The following is a 17,231-nucleotide window of genomic DNA, read 5'->3' as shown; positions in this document are numbered from 1 at the left end:
CCCGAGGAGGGAACTACACAGGAGAGGGGTCAAAGGTGAGTGTACACCTGTTACAGGTATGGAGGGATGAAGGTTTGCAGGTAAGGCTGTAATACAGGGGTGTGTTCAACAAGTAGACAACAACAATGAGCAAACATCCAGTGGTGGGAAAAGTACTCAATTGTTTTACTTAAGTAAAAGTATCAATTCGGCAATGTAGAAATACTCTGTTAAAAGTAAAAGTCTGGAATTCCAAAATGTACTTGAGTAAAAGTATTGGTATCAAAATGTACTTAAAGTACCAAAAGTAAAAGTACTCATTGTGCAGAATGTCCCTTTTCACAAGTTCAAAATGTATAAAAAATATTTACAATACTGACAATCATCATTGAGAATATGCATAGCCATTTCATGCCATAGCCAGCTTCCTGTTGTATATTGGGCAACAATACTTTATATTTATTCTTTTCTTTATATTCAATATCACTGCTGTAACTTTACCTAGAATATATAATAATTGTGTTCCCTTTAGTTGTTTTGGGGGAATTTTCCAAGTACACCCTCGGCATTTAACGATGAGATAAGTGGAGAACTATTCTATTTATTATATATATATATATATATATATATATATATATATATATATATATATATATATATATATATATATATATAACAGCGCCCATGGGGAGCAGCTGTGTCTTTACTCAAGGACACTTCCTATTAGCCAGGAATTGAACCAGGAACCTTCCGATTCCCAAGAGACAAGAGGACACATACTGTGTTCTACCAGTCAGATGAGGGTAATAAGAGATGCCAATTATAAAACTTTTCCAGCAGAGCATCATGTTTCACTTGATCAACATTTAAAAAAAATCCCATTAAGTTAATCGTCTATCCAGTGTAGCTCTTCAATGTGTAAACAATTCACTATTAACCTAGGTAGATACATACCCATATCCATTATACATAACCACCCCAGTCCAGCAGAGCAATGCTTAGAGCAGTGAACTGGGTTTGTGATTGGGAAATAAAACATTCTAGAATTACTGTAGGCCACTTTCCCCCCAATCTTTTCATGTCCTTTTTGGAAATAAAAAGCAATTGCTCAGGGTTTTGCTGATTGGGGGGAAAACATATTTTATACAAATTCTATTAAAATCACTTATTACATTGGCAGTAAATGGGTGATGAATACTTCTGAAACAAAATAAATACAGACGACATTTCAGCATTTTGGAATTTATTACTTTCTTACATTTTACTCTCAGAAAGAGTCTTTAGAATGCCATCTTTTTCACAATCAAAAGTAATTGTAACGCAAAGTAAAATATGCCATTTCCTGCCCACAACAAACGTATCAGTTCCGACCATTCTGGTTATAATTTTGTTGTTCTTGTTTAGTTTCATATATAAAATAAGAATGATGTTGACTTTGATTTTGCTGTATATCTACTCTGTACAACGGTGCTCCGAATAAATGACCGTCTTTCCTTTTCTTTTTGCATTCCAGCTCCTCCCACAAAATCGTCACTTCTCTGTCCAATTAGGACGCCTGGTTTACTTCTTAACGACCTGAATGACATCTTCGTGTTCCATAATGTGCGTAAGTCCCACCCTCTGAGGGCTGTACTTGGTGCTAGTGCCCTGGAAGACAGAAAATACAATCACACTTAGATCCATATAAAAAGGAAGCTGTGTGTCACAGAGTCATCACAGAATGAAGGTTTCTTTGGACAGAGGGGCATGAGGGCCAAGGTTTTTTGAACTGCTGTGACACCACAAATAGAATAAAGGAAATAAAACTCACCCAAACCAGGGCATATTTAAAATGACTGGCTAAAGTTCTGTGGATTCGATGGCACTGGAGGCAGAAAGAACAACAGGTGAATTTATGAATGCCTTATGCAAATGTCTGGGTGTCATGTTACATGCATATGCCGTTAAGGAGATGGTAACCTTGTCTGTAGATGTAGGTATAGTACTCACCACATGTTCTACACTAGCTCCTCTTCTCATAATGATGGCATCACCAAAGTCTGGACGCTCTGGCAAAGAAGAATTTAGAATGCAATGAGCAACAACAAGATTAATCATTAATTGTGTGTACGCAACTATGCATTTGTGTACACATGCGAAGGACGGTGAGGGTGTTTTCACACACTGTATATTGTGCAACCTCTATAATAATGGCATAATAGCTCAACTAATGGCTTGGTCTCAAATGACCCTAATTAAATACATTTAAATATGTTTAATTACCATAAGGGCGGTGTCAGACAATTCACCACGATTTCCATAGCAGTAATTATTCATGTACAAAAACGTTCATAACATACTAGTTATCATTACTCACTACTCTTTCATTCAGAGTTTCACTTTTCAAGAGAAACAGCATTCTGGCTCACGTTTTCTAAGTAGCCTAATAAAACTTGCATGCCAGAGTGCCCGATGGCTGTATAACATTTCCTTTACCAATGCCACTAGGAAGGCTGAATATCCACGGGCAACTTGTAAACAAAGATCACCATGGTTGTTTGTTGTGCCCTATGTTTGTTGAGTTCTCCTGCTAGTGAACTACTGTGTCCAGTTACATAATCATTTGACTCGGATTTGAGATGGTGTAAAAGTGACCCAGAACTTTCACTGTTTTCCCAGCCCATTGGTGGAAAAGCGGACCGAGTTGTGATCACTGTAGAGCAGGGGTAACCAACCAGTCGATTACGATCTACTGGTAGATCATCAAAGCCTTGTAAGTCGATCGCGGGGTGGGCCCAGTGGCAAACGGGCAGCCATCGACAATTCACAGAATTTGTGTAGTGTAGACTAGACTAGTGCGTCTAAGGCAGTGTTGCCAAGTCTGCTTATTATAAGCTACTTTGGGCTTGTTTTTCTGTAAAGTCGCTTGAATATATTGGGGGTCCTTCAAGGACCCCCAATATATTCGTCCTTGACATGAAAATGTTTGTGAACCACTGCTCTAAAACAACATTCAACAATAAAGTTGGACTGAACTGCCCTAGTCGCTTATTTTGGACTTCTTTTCATAGACCTGGTTGCTTGTTTCTCACAAAATCTGGCAACGCTGGTCAAAGGGTAGCCATGCGTCGTTGTTTTCCTGTAGCCTACATTCCGCGCACACATAATTCAACTCGCGGGTCGTGCTCAAGAAATAACGAGCGCAGTCTCGTGACATGCAAGCCTTTTCAGTGGTGGAGAACGCTCGATTTAAATCTTCAAACAGTGTTCTACAACGTTACAAAGTGCCATTGCAGCAGATCGCATTTGAGCACAAGTGGTGGAAGAAGTACTCAGATATTTTACTTAAGTAAAAGTAGCAATACCACAATGTAGAAATACCTTTTAGGCCTGTGTTCAAAATGCTACTTGAGTAAAAGTACAAAATTATTGGCATCAAAATATACTTAAAGTACCAGTAGTAAAGTACAAATATGTTTGAAAATAGCAGATCTACAAGCTCACAACGCATAGCGATGCATGTTGTGAGCTTGTAGATCAGCTATTTTCAGATAGTTATAAAATAGGGCTAAAGTGGTCAGTCATAGCCACTTGGAATGGGAAAAAAATCATAACTTTTCAAAGAATGTTAACTAATCTTCTTAAAGAAGAATCTGAAAATGTCAATGAGCACTGGCACTGACTCTGCATATGGAGGTTTGATATACTTCATGCAGACGTTAGGTGGCTCAGTCGGGGCAACGTGCTGCAGCGTTCTCTGGATTTACTGCCAGAGATCATCATTTTTCTGAAGTTGAGGGACGAGGAGTATGAGCAGATCATTGATGTCTGACGATGCTTGGTTATTGGACTGAAATCAGAATTTGGCCGTAGATTTGTTGAGGTACAAGGCATGAGTTAAGTAGCTGCTTTTGTATCAAACCCTTTCCTCAGTATTGACATTGAACAGCTGTCAGTTAAAATGCAGGATGTGTTTGCATTAACTACAGGTGTTGAAATGGAGATTTTTGAGCTACTAACTGACTACCAACTGGAGGGCAGAGCTAGAAACCTGGACTTCTGGTCAATTGTGAAGTATCCCCTGATTGTGTCTTGTGCACTTAAGCTGCACGCCTACTTGAAAATAATAAAATCCAAGTTTATAACTCGTATGACTGACTCACATCTTAATGACTGCCTCAGACTGGCATTCACTAAGTATCAACGAGATTTCAAATGGCTTGCAGATAATGTGCAGTCATAGAAGTCTCATTAAAGGTGGGCTGATCCTGAGAGTATTGTATCTGTCACCATATCTGTGCAAAAATATGGTCATGGATGCATTTTTGTCATTTGAACAGAATATCTGTAAATGTGAAAATTCTGAGAAATTGAGAACTGAGAAACAAAATATTGTGCATTGAAGAGAAGAAATCTGTAAAAGCAATTTATTTCATGTCCCTTGTGTTTTGTTTTATTTAAAAAACAAAGAAGTGTATTTGTATTTTTGCCCTAATATTTATATTTCTAATACGTTTTTCTTAATATTTAGGCATTGATTATATAACTATCATCTTTATTCTTATTACTAGTCTTTGTGTGGATGTATGCACATGCATTGAGCCTGTCAGAAATTGCAATCATGCAAGTGTTTTTTCAAAAAAATATTTTAGTGGTACATCATGGCTTACAATTGGAAATAAAATGTGTTCTTGGGCTTGAAAAGGTTGGTTACCACTGCTGTAGAGTCTGTTAAGGGTTTCAATGCCAAACAGGCTCAGCCCATTACTCTGGGACATAGCTAAAACCTGTCTGCTGCCTCTTTCCTACAAGTTATTTGTTTCATAAGAAATAAATAATAACAACACAGTTCTTGCACATGTATTTAAGAAAAGTAACAGAACAGTGCAAAAGTGAGGCTCCCCAGTTGAGGTAAACAGAGGCCTTGTCTACTATTAAAGGTTTTATGGTAATGGTCCTTTTTTAAACAAACCAAAGTCAGCCCTTTTTTAAGTGAACCAAGAAGTTAGGGAAGGGAAGAAGTGTGTAATAGTGTGTGTGTGTGTGTGTGTGTGTGTGTGTGTGTGTGTGTGTGTGTGTGTGTGTGTGTGTGTGTGTGTGTGTCTCTACCTCCTCTCTTCTTAGTGTAAATGCAGATCAGAGCCAGGTATTCCCACAGCGTCTCCAGAAGGTAGTCCAGGTTCAGGCTCATCCCACAACTGAGGCACAAAGATACACAGTCAAAAAAAGAATAATAATTAAATCACACATATTGTCGCTCTAAGGCAGAAAACTTTTATCTCTGTACTTAATCCTTTTATGATTTTTTCATAAATGAACGCTTCATCTAGGTGGTCTTATCCAACCTACAAGCTCACGTGTCATGATGGGACAGATTGTGAGCTTGTAGATCCAGTCTGCTATTTTCTGTATTATTTTTTTAAACATTTTCACCAATAATGATGACATGGCCAAAATAGGGACGCCAGATTTAAAGTGGTTAGATCTGTATGTGTTTTATAAATATTTAACCAATGAAAAGTATCAACAAGAGTTTGTGACTACATAACTACTTTGGATACATTGGAACAAAAGGTTATTTTTTTTTCATTTCCTAAAAAGTAACACATTTGGACAAACAAGGTTTTTGGCGACACCTACAATATACTGTAAGTCATGGTGTATGAACACGTAACCAACTCACACCACAACCACGCACACACTGACCTGATGACAACGCTGTTAGGTTTGTGTGCCAGGCGGTTCACCTCCTCAATGGAGATCTGATCCACCTTGTTGTAGACCTTCACATCAAACAAGCACACAAATGAAAACAAGTCGTGTCACAACTTCAAGAAGAGTTAAAACATGCAAGGAAACACATGGCACACACTGGGAAATTAACTGAAAATACATAGAAAGAATCATATTTAGAACCAATAACTGACAAAAAGCTAAATAATCGAGAAGCAAGTTAATACAGTATACTGTATATATTTTTTTTTTATACAAAATCTTTTATATCAATTAATCGATAAGAAGCTAAATAGATTAGCCTGATTAACCCTGTACTGTACTTGGTTGTACAATGGTGGTGTACAAAAATAGAAATAAATATCCCATCTATAAGCTCACAACGCGTCCCATCGTAAGTTGTGGCACGTTCTGAGCTTGTAGATCTGCTATTTTGACGATTTATTTATTTTTCATAATTAATCGTAATCGAAGCAAAGGTTTTAAATAATCATGCTACTGATTTGAAGTCATATCGTCCAGCCCTAAGTTAGGGCATGATAAATTCCATTATAAATTGATTTAGACATTGGCGTACATATAGGCAAGGCATATAAACTCTGTTCCCGACGATGACATCGATGAACTCGTCCGGTGTGCTGTCCTCCCTGAACAGGACCTCTGCATTGAAGATTTCTAAAGAGTGATGTTAAAGATACAAACTTATAGGACATCAATAGGGCCCTATGAGTCCAGAAGAGTCACACCACCACAACATCCAGAATGATAATCTAAAGCTGCAATCCAGAACTTCTTTGTGTGTGTGAATAAAACGCTCTTATTATGATCAATCTGTATCGTACATGTATATCAATACCATATAACTAGCACATCTGCAATGGGGTTAGGTGGTCTGGTCTCCCTACTCTTCTATTGAGAAATTTAGACCCTGTGTTTGGGTAGGATCACTAGTGGTTGACGAGTGGTATTGCCTTAAGCTCATGCTCAAAGCCCCCCCCCCCCCCACCCCACACACACACAATGCCAGAGAAAGACACATTAATGAAGGATACTGTATTCATGAAGAATAAGTTGCACAAGCTTCTCTGAGCACATGGTGAGAGGAACGGTGGAGTTGTAGGAGAGGCCTCCACCTTTCTTGGGCTACGGGAAGAGAAACAACACTCTACAGTCACACTGTGCTCGTGTGGGGATGAGAGTAAGATTTTGAGGAAATGATGAGGGGAAAGGAAAGGAAAACTACCTTGAAATAAATATTGGGTTTTTCCACGTTGAGTCTAATGCCCACTGATTCTAACTCTTTTTCTAGAAGTGCTCTGTAAGGGTTTAAAAGGAAAAGAAACAGTTTTATACATAACGATTATGGAACAATATTCTAACAAACCATCACCCCTCTGCCCCAACACACATTCATTCACTAACACTCAAACTCTACCACTTGCACACACACACACACACACACACACAGCAGCAGCAATCGCTCACCTCTGAACATCTCCCTTGGTGGCGTCCAACATCATGATGACAACATCTGCTGTCCTGGCAACAGCAATGACCTGCCGACCTCTACCCTTTCCTAAGAAGAGGTCAAATGTATAATTATCAAACTGCAGCAAACAGTGTTTAGCAAACACCAAAACAATTATCTATCTGGAGTTTTAGCCAAAGAAATTAAGAATGTTGAAACTAAGAATACCTTGGGCAGCACCCTCAATGATTCCAGGCAAATCAAGCAGCTGTATGTTGGCCCCCTTGTACTGAAAAACATAAAAGGAATTATATAGATAGGATGCTAAGGCTAATTCCTGGAAACACGAATGTTTTGATTCTTACCTTACTGTTTGGCAAAACCCTACAGGGAAGTGCAGTTCTGCAGAATTCAGCTGTTAATATCAAATTCTGAAGCGATTTTCTTATATAAATGTTATCCATGTTGTTTTTAAGAGTGCAACAGGCCAATTTCCAGATCCCGTCATTAAAGCGGAAGGACACTTTTGTAGAGGTTTGGGTTGTGTACTAACTGTTGGCTTACATTGCAAGGTGAAACAGCTCTCAACGTCACTCTTTTTGCCCGTAAATGAACGCAAACAAAGCTGATTCTGCCAATATAATATCACAACACTTCCTTCCTGTTGGTTTTACTATCTGAAGAACCGGATCTGTGAATCCAGTCCAGGTTCCAAATCAAAAGAGCTAAACAAGTTGAATTTTGAAAAAAAAAAACAGCACAAGATTTTTGTTCTGCAGAACGTCACTTCCTTGAACATCTGCTAGCGGAAGAAGATACGGTAGGACAGTATCCAAACGTTAAGGAAAGACTCAACGATTCCCGTTTCCATGGTTAGCTAAGGCTATCGTAAAATAGTAGAATATTTTTAAGTGTTTCCGAGTACATACCTCTATGACGCCAGGTATGCAGGTGAGGGTGGTAAATTCATAGTTAGCTGCTTCACTGGCTGTTGATGTCATCAAGCTAAGGAAGGTGGACTACAGGAAACATAAGGCTGAGTTATATGAATGTTTCTAAAAATGAAAGGTCAGAGTACACCGGCCTGTTTCTTCTGGGTTCCCCCACACATGCCAAATGTAATGACTTGTTCTAATGAGCCAATGTGATCACAAGGCACACACAACTAACTATGCCACGTGTGTCATGAGTACCAGAAACAAACAATAAGGCACGCACATCCACTCACTAAAAAAATAGGTGCTGGGCTGAGGTCAGAATGCAAAAAGAATAAAGTCTGCACACTGGGTCATGCTTCAAAGCGTAAACATGTATTGATTCCTTACACCAACATTGGATGTTACGTGTCGACCCTACCGGCTCTTCATCAGACCACTGTCTGACCGCCGTCTTCATCAGACGGGGTCAGGGTTGACAGTCACGTCCAATGTTAGTGTAAAGGATTTTTTAAGGGATTTTTGGATGTGTGTCATGACTCAGGAGTGACATGACAAGTATCTTTAAACTGTTGCATTAGCTGTTAGTGTGTGTAGTTTTTGCATGTCATCCTGAACTCCCCCACTTAAACCCTATACCGTATTTAGTTCCCCTGGGCCCTATACTTAGTTGACTGTATTCCCATGGGCTACACAGCGATCTATAAGCTCACAAGCCTTGTAGATCTTCTATTTTTGGCTAATGTTCCCCCCAGAATATGTATGCTGGTGTTCAACTGCTTAAGAAGACCCCACACCCTTTCAGTTGACTCACCTTACCCACAGAGGGGAAACCAATGAGAGCAACACGAGCATCACCAGATTTCATTACATCGAAACCCTCTCCTTTGGCGCCTGCTGACTTAGAAGGCTCTAGCAGCTGAGCTCTGTACTTGGCTAGCTTGGCCTTCAGCAAGCCCAGATGGTACTCAGTGGCTGAAGTCATAAATGGAAAAAGGAAATTGTACATTTTGAATAATTCAAAACCTTAACTAGAAGTAATGGTGTAGTTTATGTAACAAATAACGCACAAAATGTTAACACAAAAAGTGAATTAAACGTTTAAATCTGCTCGAGATTATGAGCGCATAAAACAGATTCTAAAGATCTCAACCACATTCACCAGCATTAAGTATCACTTATTAACAATCACAGCAGAACAGTGACAACATACATGGTTAATTTTAGTCGCAAGCAACTCTTAGATTAAATTTTTGATATCTGGAATCTAGAGTTGCATACCATTCCTTGACAGCCCATAGATCCAAACAGAAAAGTCAAATAAACAATGTTCAAATCACCAACATTGCAGCTGTATGGAAAGCTTGAATTATCCTCTTTATATCTGCAATGTTTTGTTTTTTTGTTTCATAAAAATCCACCATAGACATGTGAGCTACTTTCTGTCAAGAAATTCCGTGCAGGGGATTATTTGTTTTCCAAAGTGTTGCGAGTTTGGAAGCACTCGTGGTAAATCACTCACCGGTGCTTCATACCACCCGTTTCGAAATTTCACATAATACAGGAGGCAGCAGGACGTTGTGTTATTGAAAACGAGCGCTTCCAAACTCCACCATAACCAAACATTATCACCTGCACGGAATTTCTGGACAGAAAGTAGCTCATAACATGTCTATACTGGATTTGTATGAAATAAAAACTTTTCGGATAGAAAGAGGATAATTCAAGCTTTCCGTACAGCTGCAATTTTGGTGAGTTGAACGTTGTTTAATACAATCAGATAGGACTTTTCTGTTTGGATGTATGGACTGTCAAGGGTTGATATTGCAACTCTACATTCCAGATATGATATATATCTATTAAAAATAAAATCAAAGAGTTTCTTGCGGCTAGGTTAACTTGTTAGATGAAGATCAGAGAATGAAATTATTTCATTTCACACAGCTGGCAACAGCTTCTTTTAGGAGTGGATTTGGCTCTGCAATGGCACTGTCTCATTCACCTTTGTTTTTCTGCGTTCGACCGATTTCTCGCTCGATCTCGGCGATTTTCTCCAGGATCCCCATGTTGGCGAGGCAAACGGTTCACCGATCACACTCCTGGAAATAAAAGAAACCGTCTCATAAAGAACAGAAACGTGTCAAGTGCTCTCCATAGTAGTTAGCTAAATGGCTAGCTAAAGACAGGGAAAAATGCAATAAAACAGTTGGTAAATCACATCAACAAGCACTCGGGTAACGCATGCGGTGTTATCCGATCATTTGAGTGTACCATAAACAATGACAGCATGTGAATATATTATATAGCTGTGAAATAACGTAGATTTACACTTTATTTCAGGTGGACTCCGTCCGCAGCATGTACAGGAATATGACGTCACCGACCGGAACTAGCCTTTAGTGTTGCCAGGTTTTGTGAGAGAAATAAGAAACCAGGTTTAGTAAAACAAGCCCAAAAGAAGCGACTAGGCCACACAAGCACGACTATTTGAAAATAACCGATCTACAAGCTTGTGAGCTTGTAGATCTGCCATTTAAAAAAAAATGCTTGTAAAAAAGTGACAAATGTGACAAACATTTTTAACAACATAAATCTGGTATGGGGGTCCCTGCTCCCTAGCAGCACCACATCATTTGTGGGTCGTTGGCATGAAAATGTTTAAACAACATTAAACAGCAAGCCCAAAATAAGCAACTACACTTTAGAAACAAGTAAAGAAAAACCGCAAACCGCAACTACCAATATTTACAAGCGACTTAACAGAAAAACAAGCCAAAAGTAGCTTATAATAAGCCGACATGGCAACACTGTAGACGTTCCGTGCAGAATAAAGTTCCGTGTGAAACATAAATGTCGATCGAAATAAAACACGCTAACGTTAGATGTTTCGTATCACAAGTTCACAACTGGTAAAAAAAAGACGACGTGTATTTTCACCGTCGTCCATTGTGTATATATTATTTTACGAAGCGAGAGATTTGAAATATCAACCTAATTATTGAAAATATGCACCTACACAGTGCTGCAGTGCTTATTGCGGTGATGTTGCATGACAGGAGGTGACTGTTATCAGAGTTATAATATGTGTTGCCAGGTTTTGGGAGATAAATAAGCAACCAGGTCTATGAAAACAAGACCAAAAGAAGCAACTTGAGGCCACATGAGCACTTTAATCAACGATTTGAAAATAGCAGATCTACAAGCTTGTAGATCTGCTATTTTCGAAAACTCTTGAAATAAAAATTGGAACATTCTAACAAGTCAAATGCTCCCTGGCACAAAACATTTATGAAAATATTTGAGAACCACTGGTTTAAAAAATAATTAAAATTTGGAAGCAAGCCTAAATAAGCAAGTACATGTTAGAAATAAGCCCAAAAAACGCAACCCGCAACTAACCAATATTTGGCAACTTTACAGAAAAACAAACCCAAAGTCGCTTATAATAAGCGGATAGGGCAACACTGGAATGAACATGGCTGCGTCCACGGGACCGAGGGGAGCATCGGCCTCCCAGCCAGCCGGGTTTGAAGGCTTTCCTCTGGCCATGATGACCGGTAGGCCACCGGAGGGGGGTCCCGGGAAAGAGCAGACCGAGGAGCCCAAGAAGAAGAAGCCGTGTCGGGCCTGTACGGACTTCAAGTCGTGGATGAACGTTCAGAAGAAGCAGGAGGAGACAGTTCCAAGTGCAGCACAGGTGATCTGAGTTCATCGCCCCCGGTTGTCTGGTTTTTAACATGTCTGAGTCTGAGAATGACTATAAGGTATAGCAGCATGGGCAGCACTGTGTTCAATAACAGAGCTTTAGTAGGATTGCTGTATCATGACAAGGTTAGGGTTGGCTATGCCTGTGTGTATTAACAGTGGTGTAAGGTAACTAGTAAGTACATGTACTCAAGCACTGTACAACTTTGAGGTATTTTCACTTTACTGGAGTACTTCCAATTTTCTATACTTTTACTCCACTACATCTCAGAGACAAATATTATACTTTTACTCCACTACAATTATTTGAAAAGAAGATCAAGTTACTAGTTACTTTGAAGATTTTTAATATTATTACAAAAACTTCTACCCTATTGGCTATTTGAAAATAGATCACAAGCTTACAAGCAATGCATTGTGAGCTTGTAGATCTGCTATTTTCAAAAGATTATTTTTATACATGATGAACTTGTGAAAGGGTACATACTGCATTAGCCATGGTTCACATGACGCATGGTATGACAGTCATGTTTCAGGGCTAATACTGCATAGTACTTGAACACCAGACGTTTACTTGTAACAGTATTTCTACATTGTGGTATTGATACTTTTACTTAATTACAAATTTCAGCACTACTTCCACCACTGTGCATTACTCAAATATTAACTTAAGCTATGCATCGACCTTTGTACAGGGTTAGTTTTTAGGACAACTCTGTGGCTGTACAAGCCACTCCATGTTGAGAGCTAACGGTGCTACATTAAAGTCACAAACCTGTCTGAATTTTTGTCTTGAAGAGGTTTGCCTGACACACGACTATGTTGATGAAGAATTGCTTAATTCCTGTTGTGTAAAGGAAGTGTGCAGAACTCAACTCTTCCAGTCAAAGCTAGCTTGAAACTAGTAGCCTATAGTTCCAGACTCAAACATGTAACCAATTTGTCTTATGTTTACTATTGTGTACTTACTATCCTGATCTATGTTACTATTCTTGTTTTGGAAGTATCTAATACCTAGTACCAAGACTGTCTCTATACATCTGTGCAATCTTTCAGGAGGCACATACTGAAGACCTAGAACCACAGAAGGAGCCACAGTGTCCATTGGACAGGGAAGAGTTAGGGCGTAGCACCTGGTCCTTTCTCCACACAATGGCAGCATATTACCCTGACCAGCCCTCCCGGAACCAGCAGCAGGAAATGGGGCAGTTCATCAACCTCTTCTCCAAGTTCTTTCCTTGTGACGAATGTGCTGAAGACCTCAGGGGCAGGTCAGATCACTGTACTAGTCACACTAATATGCTTTATATCTATTTATTTATTTATATCTATTATCTACACCAATCAAAAGTTAACAAAGTCTTGTCAGATTAAAAAAATATCCTTGTGCTTTGTGAGATACAAAATGAAGTAGTCCAATATTTAATGACATAATTTTCTTTTCTCAGGCTAAAAAGCAATCAGCCAGATGCAAGCAGTCGCCACACCCTTTCTCAGTGGCTCTGTCGTCTCCATAACGATGTCAACGCCCGGCTTGGCAAGCCTGAGTTTGACTGCTCACGTGTGGATGAGCGATGGAAGGATGGGTGGAAAGACGGCTCCTGTGATTGATGTTTAATGTCTGAGTACAGGGACAGATGAAGATCCAGGCTGGACTTGCCACGGTGTGTGGATTAAACCCTAACCCGCTTAAACCCTATATACTTAATTGACAGGGGTCTCCCAGGGGTCCGTACCTGCCCCCCTCCTTTTATCCCTGTACACCAAATCTCTTATGGGAAAATAGCGATCTACAAGCTCATGATTCACCACAAGGCGATATCGTTGTCACAATGTGTGCAAATATTATATGTACTTTCTTGGCCTACTGGCATTGTGTACAAGAAATGTGCTGCTGTCAGGTGGTTTGAAAGATTAGCCCTGGAATCTCAGACACACCCACACATAGAGATCCTCTTTTAGACAGGAGTGCCACACCATCAATAATATTTGTAGATTCTATGCTGAGATGGGGCGTGTTGGTAGTTGACCAAAGTCTGTGTTGACCACATGTTTCGATTCCGTGTTTTGCATGTCCTTACCCCCATCTGCCCTCATTTTCCTGTCTGCTATCTCGTCTAAGTAAAGCTGAAACTACCCCGCCCCCCACCCAAAAAAAACAACAATCTATAAATATTTACCAACCACTGCAATGACCTGCAATATCAGCTTGTCATCTGATTCTGATTCCCAGAACAAAAATAAATAAATAAGATCTTTATAGAGTATAGAACAACATCCAGTAAAACCATCCATAAACACTTGAACATTTTTTTTTTTTTTTCTGCCCCCTAACATTTCTTTAAAACTATAAAAAAAATCATTCTAACCTCCTCTGCCATTTGTTGTACGACATTGCATCGTGTTGTTGTGAGCTTGTAGATCTGCTATTCTGGCCAAATGTTTTCCTATTTTGGTCGTCTATCATCATGACACATGCCCAGAACCTGGACACTAGGGTTCATGGGTTAAGGAAATATGAATGCCAACCTCACTGTGCGTGGCTGCCTGGCTGGCATGTACACCTTCATATATCCTGCTATCACAAACACTGAGGAAGATACACATTGCTTTTAGATAAACCACATAATGTTTGCTTTTTTATCACATTCTTTAGGCCTGGGTACTGGTTATCAAACTTTTTCATGTCAAGGAACCCCAAAGTTATACGCATTTGGCAGCGGACCCCCATCTCAAATATATGTTGTGCCAGGGACCCCGAGTAGAGATTTGTGTTAAAAAAAAAAATATATATATATATATATATATTTCAAAATTAGCAGATGTACAAGCTTGCAGCACTGCACGAAGTGACATGCTGTGGTTAAAATTATTGTGATGATGTATTAACACATTTTTGCCGGGGACCCCCTGGAACCCCCCCAAGGACCCCTAAAACTTTGAAAACCACTGCTTAAGGAATACGTTTTTTGTTTTAGTTTACTTTAAAATATGAAACATCCTGATGCAAATTGTGTACATTCATTGAAATGCTCTTGAAGTTTGACTCCTTTGGTTGCTGATTGTCTCAATAATTGACAACAAATTACAATTAATATATTTAAATTTTCTCTTGTCTAGTTAATTAAGGTCATAATTATATGGCCTATTGAACCTTTTATTTTTTTATCAAGATACTTGAATATGTTTGTGTGTGTGTGATGTTACAAGTATATATGTATTTGATTGTAATTCCATGTCACAAGTGTGGGAATATTTGTGTGTATTGAGTGTTTCTCATATGAGCATTCACGTGTCCATCACTTTGTCGTGTGTGTGGGGGCATGTTAATACTGGATTTTGATTATTATAACTGGTTACAAGTATTTTTCTTTGTAACTACATGCTGTAGTCATGAGTGGTGGACTTTTTTGCCACAAAGATTTGGTTGTTTAATGCAAAGTGTGTGGTCATAGAAATTATGACCACACACTTTAAAAGCGTTCCCCTTGCACACATAACAAGGGAACAGCCTGGGAACAAATAAAGCAAAAGCAAACATTCCATGACTGAGGTTATTTTATCTGCTGCTACATCCCTGTCCACCTTTGCTCCAATGTCAAGCAGCGCTCTCTGCTGGTTGAAATCTGACCATGTGAGCGTTTGTATTATGAACCATAGAAGGCCTACAGTAATAATTCCAGTGGGATGATGATGATGTGGTAAACTACCAGAAGCACCAGATAGCCTACCATCGATGATGACATAAGCCTATTATAGGCTACTGCCCCGTGATACATCTGGTTCCTATTGCAAAGGTTCCTCCTCGATGGTTCCCTTTATTGTAATAATCACATCTGCTGCAGACTGTGGACTCTGACCGTTATGATGCTGATGCTGGGCGGTAGACAGTAGCTAGCAGTGTTGCCATATTTTGTGAGAGAAATAAGCAACCAGGTCTAGGAAAAAAAGCCCAAAAGAAGCAACTAGGCCACATGAGAACTTTAAACCTATATGCTTTGGCTATTTGAAAATAGCCGCTCTACAAGCTCACAAAATATTTGAGAAGCACTGGTTTGTTTAAATATTTTTTTAAAAATGGAAGCAAGGCTAAATAAGCAAGTAGGCTACACTTAAGAAACAAGCCCAAAAAAACGCCACCCGCAACTACCAATTTTTACAAATAACTCTACAGAACAATAAGCCAAAAGTCGCTTAATAAGCCGGCATGGCAAGTTGGCAACACAACTAGGTACATGATGCTACCGTCATTGTGTGAGTGAGGAAACTGAAAGCTGGCACGCGGGCACATCGGTCGTGCGCGGCCCCGAACACAGCAGCACACACAGTTCAGTGTTGCCATGCCCGCTTATTATAAGCGACTTTGGGCTTATTTTTCTGTAAAGTTGCTTGTAAATATTGGTGGTTGCGGGTTGCTTATTTGGGCTTGTTTCTTTTGTTTGTTTTAATTATTATTATTTCAACCAGTGGTTCTCAAATATTTTCATGTATTTGTCCCCTAACCCCCATCTAAAATGTTTTGTGCCAAGGACTCCTGTACCAAATATGTGTTAGAATATTAAAACAAAATATTTCAAATTTTTCACTTTTTCTCCAAGATTTATTTTTGAAAATAGCAGATCTACAACCTTGTGAGCATGTAGATCGGATATTTTCAAATAGCCAATACAGTGCTCATGTGGCTCTAAGTGGCTTCTTTTGGGCCTGGTTACTGGGTGCTTATTTCTCTCACACAACCTGGTAACACTGACACACAGTCGTGCGCCCCAGAGCAGAGCACGCGCAACGGAGGACCCGTACCCACAGCAGCAGCAGCCCATCCATCCATCCAGCCGTGGAGCCGAGAGGAGCGACAGAAGATGGACGGAGTGGGATCGTTCGGAGCGGGCCGGGCCGGATCCACCATCGACCCGATAGCCTTCGCCAAGCAGCCGCAGACCATCCTGCGGGTCCTGTCCTGGGTAAGACCGAGCCGAGGGGCAGATCTGTTGTCGCCGTAGCCCTGAAACATGACTGTCATTATGGTCATGGATGAACTTCAACCTGGTGTTTGCATTTTTTCCATTTACGACCCGTACATCTACATAAACATTCAGATTTCAAATATAAAGTGCTTACCTCATGGCCACGGATGTTGCAATTATGTACGGTCCACAGAAGTACCGTATCTTCCGTAGTGTTCAGTAAAAAGCATCGTAATCCGATTGGTGGCCATTTTCTCCGTATTTTTGCCATATGCTTTCAACTACGCGACCCTATCGGCTGTGAGGTGTATTGCACTCTGATACATAATAACTCTGTGAGAAAATAGCCACCAATTGGATTAAAATGCTATTTATTTAACAATATGGAAGGTGCGGGTACTTCTGAGAGCCCGAACATAATTGTAACATCCGTGGCCATGAGGTAAGCACTTTGTATTTGAAATTTAA

General features: G+C 39.7%; 3 protein-coding genes across 3 annotated transcripts in view; 2 read left to right on the top strand and 1 right to left on the bottom strand.

The window, feature by feature from the left end:
• Nucleotides 1-1,205: 1,205 nt before the first annotated feature.
• On the bottom strand, nt 1,206-10,524 carry drg2 (developmentally regulated GTP binding protein 2). The gene is made up of 14 exons (XM_084072449.1): nt 10,423-10,524; nt 10,097-10,193; nt 8,909-9,069; nt 8,089-8,178; nt 7,388-7,448; nt 7,177-7,267; nt 6,935-7,007; nt 6,744-6,834; nt 6,269-6,366; nt 5,665-5,741; nt 5,068-5,156; nt 1,969-2,027; nt 1,790-1,843; nt 1,206-1,626 (listed from the first exon to the last, which is right to left on the bottom strand). Exons 2-14 carry the CDS (start codon nt 10,158-10,160, stop codon nt 1,540-1,542), a joined length of 1,095 nt encoding a protein of 364 aa, XP_083928575.1. The 5' UTR covers nt 10,161-10,193; nt 10,423-10,524; the 3' UTR covers nt 1,206-1,539.
• Nucleotides 10,525-11,488: 964 nt separating this feature from the next.
• On the top strand, nt 11,489-13,961 carry gfer (growth factor, augmenter of liver regeneration (ERV1 homolog, S. cerevisiae)). Its single transcript, XM_084072450.1, has 3 exons — nt 11,489-11,791; nt 12,856-13,070; nt 13,248-13,961. Exons 1-3 carry the CDS (start codon nt 11,564-11,566, stop codon nt 13,408-13,410), a joined length of 606 nt encoding a protein of 201 aa, XP_083928576.1. The 5' UTR covers nt 11,489-11,563; the 3' UTR covers nt 13,411-13,961.
• Nucleotides 13,962-16,627: 2,666 nt separating this feature from the next.
• The window catches only part of syngr3a (synaptogyrin 3a), a gene marked incomplete at its 3' end in the record, with an annotated part of 9,244 nt that continues 8,640 nt past the window's right edge, over nt 16,628-17,231 (top strand). Inside the window, exon 1 of the mRNA XM_084071095.1 lies at nt 16,628-16,760. Within this exon, the coding sequence (XP_083927221.1) occupies nt 16,659-16,760 (102 nt within the window). The 5' untranslated portion in view covers nt 16,628-16,658. The remainder of the gene's footprint in view (nt 16,761-17,231) is intronic.

Source organism: Gymnoscopelus microlampas, assembly GCF_963454915.1.
Source record: "Gymnoscopelus microlampas genome assembly, chromosome: 11".
NCBI classification, from domain to species: Eukaryota; Metazoa; Chordata; class Actinopteri; order Myctophiformes; family Myctophidae; genus Gymnoscopelus; species Gymnoscopelus microlampas.
The sequence above is the reverse complement of the archived record's forward strand: the minus strand, read 5'-3'. Positions and strand labels throughout refer to the sequence as shown.